General features: G+C 41.1%; 1 protein-coding gene across 1 annotated transcript in view; it reads left to right on the top strand.

Moving 5' to 3' along the window:
- Positions 1 to 6,603, top strand: part of cnga3a (cyclic nucleotide gated channel subunit alpha 3a) — a 13,784-nt gene extending 7,181 nt beyond the window's left edge. Inside the window, exons 4-9 of the mRNA XM_029430524.1 lie at positions 353 to 526; positions 1,764 to 1,823; positions 2,897 to 3,049; positions 3,151 to 3,252; positions 3,340 to 3,446; positions 3,789 to 6,603. Of these exons, the coding sequence (XP_029286384.1) occupies positions 353 to 526; positions 1,764 to 1,823; positions 2,897 to 3,049; positions 3,151 to 3,252; positions 3,340 to 3,446; positions 3,789 to 5,185 (1,993 nt within the window). The 3' untranslated portion in view covers positions 5,186 to 6,603. The remainder of the gene's footprint in view (positions 1 to 352; positions 527 to 1,763; positions 1,824 to 2,896; positions 3,050 to 3,150; positions 3,253 to 3,339; positions 3,447 to 3,788) is intronic.
- The last annotated feature ends 1,068 nt before the right edge of the window (positions 6,604 to 7,671 follow it).

The raw sequence follows: 7,671 nt of genomic DNA, 5'->3' as shown, positions 1-7,671 counted from the left end.
AATTTGATATAAAACAGATAAAAGCAGCAAAACTCCAGATTTGAGAGGCTGAAAACAGCATAAAAAATTACTGTAACGATTAACCGATTATCGACTCATTGAGGGAAAGTTGCAGCTCTAAAGGGAACAAACTCCGATGAGGTGAGGAGCTGTTAAACCGTTTAGATTTAAATGTAGATAATAATGTTATAAAGTTATGTGAAGGACTTTCACTTGTAGTGGAGTATTGTAGTATTACTGCATCGTTGTTGTACTTTGACGTTCTCCACTACTGGCACGTCCATGCTCTGCAACACTAGACTAGTCGGGTGTCACTTCGCTCTGTCTTCCCCCCCCCCCGCTAACCTCCCAGGCTGTCTTACTTCTTCTTCATGCTGTGGAACTGGGCGTCTCACAGAGTGCACCCCGAGGTCGAGCGGCACGACTCTTTCCTCGAGCGCTTCAGAGGCCCCGAGCTCAAAGACCTCGCCAGTCGAGAGAGCAACGCCCAGTCTGTGGGCCCCAACGACACCGCCCGAAACAGGAAGTAAGTCTGAGCTGTCGAGGAACACTTCGCCCCCTAAAGGGCCGTGTATAAATGATCCTTTTGGGGGGGAAGTTTCATGTCCAGGACTCACAGTTCGACAGTTTCTTTGTAACCACCAAACAGGAAACTTAATCCCTCAAATCTACGACGAGTCAAACTGGGATGTATCAAAGTGAATCACTTAGAATCACAAACCGCCGCTGCGTTAGATCAAGATCAAAGTTTCCATTTCTGTGGAAGGTGAGGAAAGGGTTTCATCTGAAATTGAAAACTCCGCTGGCTGAACTAAATCGTATTTGTTGTTCAAGATGCATTTACATCTTTGTGCAACCGCTAAAAACACAATTTCTTTGTCAAAACTTTACACACAGAATATGTTACAGGTGTTATCACAGGTGCATTCTGGGTGCAGGTGAATGAAAACAGCTGCATACTTTTTCTTTTCACTTTTAGCACACACTGCAGCTGCTCTTATTAAAGGTTGTACTGCTGCATGCAGTGTGCAGACAATCAGGGACACTTCGTCCTAACATGGCGCCTTGAACTCTGACCCTCTTAAACAGCAAAGGATTGTGGGTCAGAACAGCCAGAAAGGCGTGCTGTCTTCAAAATGCGACCGGATGCAGAACATCCTGGTACTTTGGGACACACTAAATATTTTCCGTGCAGACTAAATAGCAGCAGCGTTTAGCAAACAAGAAACATTAAGAAGGATAACGAAGATATTTATGTGTAGTAGAATTTTAAACGTATAATATGTAATACATATAATATATATAATATATTATATGTATTATATATATTATATATAATACATATAATACATATAATATATTATATGTATTATATGTATTATATATAATACATATAATATATATAATATATTATATGATATATACATATAATACATATAATATATATAATATATTATATGTATTATATAATACATATAATATATATAATATATTATATGTATTATATATATTATATATAATACATATAATATATACCTGCTCAATAGATGAGGGGCTGCATGAGTCGGGGGTTTAAAAGCACCAGTGTTTGTGTCTTGGCATTTACAAAACCTAACATAAACATAAACATAAAGATAAATGAATAATAAACTGCAGGATTAGAACCTTTTTTATTTCCTGTGTTTGCAAAGACAAATAGTTGTATTGTCCGACGCTGTGACGCTTACTGGTGCAAACATCTTGTCCTTTATTTCTCTCCAAAGTCTTGGCAGCAAGTGGCCGCTAGCTACTTACAACATGAATAACTGCAACAACACAGACGAGTAAGTGTGAACATCAGTGTCAGGAAGTGGAATAGAACAATAGAAAAGTAGATTTGTTTTTAGAAGAACTAGTCATAGATCACACTGGACATTATTGCACATTGTGTTCCGTGCTAATGTGGTTTGTTCTGCAGAAAATAGCATAGAAGCCCTTAAAAACAACAACCCCCCCCCCCCCCTCCCCTCCTCCCGTTCCTTTCTGGTGTTTCCTCCTGCATTAGACGGATAAATCCTCCAACCTTTGCTTGTTTGGATTCTTTTGCTGCAAGTTATGATGTGGGTTGTGCAGATTCAACATTCAGGGGAATATAACGTGACATTTAAGGTTATTTTAATGCAAAAATGTCAGAAAATGTCATTTTCAGCCTCTAAAATGTGGAGATTTCGTGCTTTTCTCTGTTTTCTTTACACCAGACATTTAAAGACGACTACTTAGCGGCAGATTATGTGGTAATGAAAATAATATTTATTTGCAACCTTAATCTTTTGGATTATTATCGTCTGAAATGGTGAAGAGATAGATATTCACTGTAATATGATATAAAGCAGAGCACAGCAGGAAATCTACATATTTGATTTTTCATAAAGAAATGTCCGAAAATGTCGTTTTCAGCCTCTAAAATATGGAGAGTTCTTGCTTTTCTCTGTTTTCTATCATATAAAAGAATATCTTTGGGTTTTGGATTGAGAATCAAATGTGTGTTTAGTTGCAGCCCGAATCGTTTGGTCTATAAAATGTCAGATAGTGAAAAGATATTCACTTTAATATAAAACATGGAAATCTCCATAAAACAACATTTTATCACATTTTTGCATAAAAAATGAACTTACTACGAGATTTTTCTGTTGCCAGTTATGATGCAGTTACTGATTCAAGAGTATTCTGTACGTTAGGAACATAGTAAACGTAGTTTTGAAAGACAAACTTACCGGTGTTGCGCTGCGATCTGCTGGACAAACGTAGGACAAAGTCTTGAATCCCAAAACCTCCAGTAGAAACCCCTCCGTGTAGTCGGGTAGACCTCCTCCGTCCTTCTTCTCCACCATAAAAAACAACAACTTGTTATCCGTAGCAAAAAAGAGGAGAAAAAGGAGGAGATTAAAAAAGATGAGAAAAAAGACGAAGAGAAGAAAGACGAGGAGAAGAAGGAGGAGAAGAAGGAGGAGAAGAAGGAGGAGAAGAAGGAGGAGAAGAAGAAAGAGGAGAAGAAGAAAGAGGAGCCTCCGTAAGTACATGTAGAGAGCAGAAACTGGGACTGGGACTTACTTACTGTGTAAAATCCACAGATTCTTGCGACAACATGAAGTAACTTTGAGTTGTTTTCAGGAAAGAGATCTGGATCATGGATCCCGCCACAGACCAGTACTACAGGTGGCTGACGGTCATCGCAGGCCCAGTGTTTTATAACCTGATGATGATTGTAACAAGGTATCTTCCTCGTTTAACCTGCTGCAAAACGTTGTCTGTGCTCCCGCTCACAAACATTTAAAGTTCACATCCTGCCTCGTCTTGTAGATCCTGTTTTAACGAGCTGCAGGACACGTATACGCACCTCTGGCTCTTCTTGGACTACGGTGCAGACCTCATCTACTTCGGAGATACGTTCGTCAGAGCGCGAACAGGTCGGGTTCCTAAAGATGCTCAAATACATGATTTGTATAAGTACAGCAGGTCTTTTAAATACTTTATTATGTTTACATTTCCCATGTCTGACCTGTAGAGCTGTGGATCTAAATGTGAAATCAATGCACCTTTTAATCTTAGAAGTAGGTTGTTGTTTTAGAAACATGTTGCATTAAAAACAACTGCAGAAGCACATCAGAGTCAGCTGGTGCAGAGGAAACCTAAAGTAAACCAGAGTCACATCAGAGTGTGTGTGTGTGTGTGTGTAGATGTAACCTCTCCACAGCTACATTACAAAGACAAAGACAGATTTGGCTCCTAACTTTGTGTTTGGCCCTCAGGTTACCTGGAACAAGGCCTGCTGGTAAAAGACTCGAAGAAGCTGAGAGATAAATACAGAACAACGCCTCAGTTCAAATACGACATGATTTCAATGATACCCACCGATCTGCTGTTTTTCAAATTCGGATACAACAACCCGGAGTTCAGATTCAACCGTCTTTGCAAAATGACGAGGCTCTTCGAGTTCTTCGAGCGGACTGAAACCAGAACCAGTTTCCCGAACATGTTTCGTATCAGCAACCTCGTGCTTTACATCCTGGTTATTATCCACTGGAATGCCTGTATGTTCTTTGCCATTTCGAAAACCATTGGTTTTGGAACTGACACGTGGGTGTATCCCAACATCAGCCACCCTGAGCACGGACGCTTGGCCAGAAAGTACATCTACTCGCTGTACTGGTCCACGCTGACCCTCACCACCATCGGAGAGACCCCTGCACCGGTGAGGGATGTCGAATTCCTCTTTGTCATTAGCGACTTCCTCACCGGCGTGCTGATCTTCGCTAGTATCGTCGGTAACGTCGGTGCCATGATCTCCAACATGAACGCCTCCCGCGCCGAGTTCCAGGCAAAGATCGACTCCATCAAGCAGTACATGCAGTTTCGAAAGGTCACCAAAGAACTGGAGGCCAGGGTCATCAAGTGGTTCGACTACCTGTGGACTGAGAAGAAGACCTGCGATGAGAAGGAAGTCTTGAAGAACCTCCCAGACAAACTGAAAGCCGAGATCGCCATCAACGTCCATTTGGACACGCTGAAGAAAGTGCGTATTTTCCAGGGTTGCGAGGCCGGTCTGCTGATTGAGCTGGTGCTCAAGCTGCAGCCGCAAGTGTTCAGCCCTGGAGATTACATCTGTAAGAAGGGAGACATCGGCAGGGAGATGTACATCATCAAGGAGGGGAAGCTGGCTGTGGTGGCCGATGACGGAGTCACGCAGTTCGTCGTGCTCAGCGATGGCGCGTACTTCGGGGAAATCAGCATCTTGGGTATCAAGGGCAGCAAAGCGGGAAACAGGAGAACAGCCAACATCAGAAGCGTCGGCTACTCGGATCTCTTCGCGCTGTCCAAAGACGACTTGGTGGAGGCTCTCACCGAGTACCCGGACGCCAAAAAGGCTCTGGAGGAGAAAGGGAAAGACATCCTGATGAAAGACAACCTGATTGATGAGGCGATCGCCAACGCCGGCGCCGACCCCAAAGACCTGGAGGAGAAGATCGAGAAACTTCAGAGCAACCTGGACCTCATGCAGGGCAAGTTCGCCCAGCTGATGGCGGAGTTCACCTCCAGCCAGATGAGGATGAAGCAGAGGGTCACCAAGATGGAGGCCAAGGTGAAATCCATACAGCCGGAGGACCTGGCAGAAGTGATCCCCGACCAGGACAAAAAGGTCCAGTAACGCGAGAGAAGACTTTACAGGAAACGAAGGGATTTTTCATTTAGAACAGCAACAGTGACACTTTCTAAAGGACCATGTTTATAATCTATTTGTACATCTGTTTATTATCATCATAATGTGTCAAATTGTGTACAGTGTATGCAGCAGTGTTCACTTCGTTAAGGAAAACTATGACGACAATATGTTCGTCAACCTTTTCTTTCCTTTCTTCATGACTAAGACGAGACGGCGACGCGATGCTTTCAACAGATCGAATAAAGACGAGACTAAAATGTAGTTTAAAGAATAAAAACTTTACCGTGATCTCTCCTTATCATCGTCACTTCTCTCTCAGTCGTCTCAGTCTGACAGTTGTCCACTTTAAAGCATAACGTTTGCAGTTTGCAGGTCTGTAGGGGTCGAGCGGAGAATTAACACGTGTTTGTGCTTGTTGGTGCAGTTCGGCTCTAAGACTTCAGATAACGATAATAAGATCAAATCTTATGTGAAATAACTTCGACTTAAATGACTAAATTATTAGTTTTGGCTCGACTAGATTGACTGAAATGTTTCGATATAATCAGATGACTAAGAATAAATAAAAATAAAGATGATTCAATTAAAGAAATGACTAAAATGTGACTAAACCCTAATAAGACTAAATCTAAAATAGCCAAATCATTTGCAGCAAATATTACTGTGTTTATAATATGATGACAGACCATAATATGATGACAGACCATTTCCATGTTGGTCAGAAGCACTCGTGTGTGTGTCGACTGCAACGATCAGTCGACTAATTGGAAAAATAATCTGCAAATATTTTGATAATTAATCTGAATTTTTTCGTGCAAAAAATATCAGAAAGCTGTTTCAGCGTCTACAATGTGGAGACTTCCTGTTTTCTATCATATCAAAGTGAATCTCTTTGGACAAAACAAACATTTAAAGACTTCAGGATGGACATTTCTCATAAATGTTTTAACCGATTCTGTCATTAAGGACGTAAACAAAAGCTTTTCAGATCAATATTAACACTTTCTCCCAGAGAACATGGATCAACCTGTTAAGTATGAACTGAATTACTTTTCACAATAATGCAACATCCTTTTCAACTTTATGTGAATGTACAAATAAACAAATGCAGTTCTGTTTATAAGTTATTATCAACACTATTAGTTGTAAATTGCGATGTTATATGTAAATAAACATTAAAATGTTCCTATAATGTTTGTCTAGATTGTCATGTTAAGAGAAGAGATCATTCTGTTGAAGTTTTATCTTAGTGGAAATTACTTTAATGCATATTAATGACAAAGTTTCTACATTTTTCCACCTTTATTTACTTTGCATAATAGTTGCTTTACATAAGAGTTTCACATTATCTGCACATTCTTTATGTACCTGAGATATTTGGCCAAATAAAACATTTCATGTGACTCTTTTCCTTATGCACATTTGGACAACTACACGTACAAATGTGCAACCAGAAACACTTAATATCACACAAACCAACCAAAGGGAAGAGAAACTTGTTTTTTTTTCCAGGATGTGAAAGTGTGAACCGAGCAGTCATCCCGAAACCCTGCAAGCCATCGAAAAACACTCTGTGGTCAGTTCCCTGTTTCACAACACACAGTATTCATTTTATATGTAATACAAGAGGCACAGCACAGAAATACTTCAAAACAACCTTCAGGTTAGTGGCGGCACCGACACGAGAGTTTATATGTTTGTCAGTTAGCAGTATGTCAAAGGCGTCACCTCAAAATACGACTGTAGCTGCGTTTCCATCCACCTGCTCGGATGCACATTTCTAAATTTGTGCATAAAAAAAATGTTGCAAACGGTATTTACGCTCGACTGAGGTGTAAACATCTGTATATTGTTAAAAGCAAAATGTGACAAAGTGCAATGAAAACGGATTTAGTGAGTAAATGATGACGTGAAACAAGCACAGATGTCATATTTCCATCCAGTTTTCACACATTGCTGCATCTCGTCCACACACAACTGCAGGGACGTGTTTCTGCAGCCCGACCCTGAAGGCAGCATCGCGCTGGTTCCCTCCACAAACAGCCAATCGGATGTTTCCATTAGATTTTGGATTATTATGTTACATTTATGATATTTACACGTGTTGTTCGGCAGGATAATCTCGACATATTAACACTTTTATCATTTCTGAAGCGTAAAAGTAAGAAGCCAACGTGAGGCTATAAAGGAGCTGCAGCACGGCTAACGTTAGCGTGATGACCTCATGTCACCACCGCTAAGCTAAAGGCGGCTAACGTTAGCGTGATGACCTCATGTCACCACCGCTAAGCTAAAGGCGGCTAACGTTAGCGTGATGACCTCACGTCACCACCGCTAAGCTAAAGGTGGCTAACGTTAGCGTGATGACCTCATGTCACCACCGCTAAGCTAAAGGTGGCTAACGTTAGCGTGATGACCTCATGTCACCACCGCTAAGCTAAAGGCGGCTAACGTTAGCGTGATGACCTCAC

The sequence above is a fragment of the Cottoperca gobio genome, chromosome 4 (assembly GCF_900634415.1).
Source record: "Cottoperca gobio chromosome 4, fCotGob3.1, whole genome shotgun sequence".
Lineage (NCBI taxonomy): Eukaryota > Metazoa > Chordata > Actinopteri > Perciformes > Bovichtidae > Cottoperca > Cottoperca gobio.
Note: the sequence above shows the minus strand (reverse complement) of the source record. Positions and strands in the feature narration are given on the sequence as shown.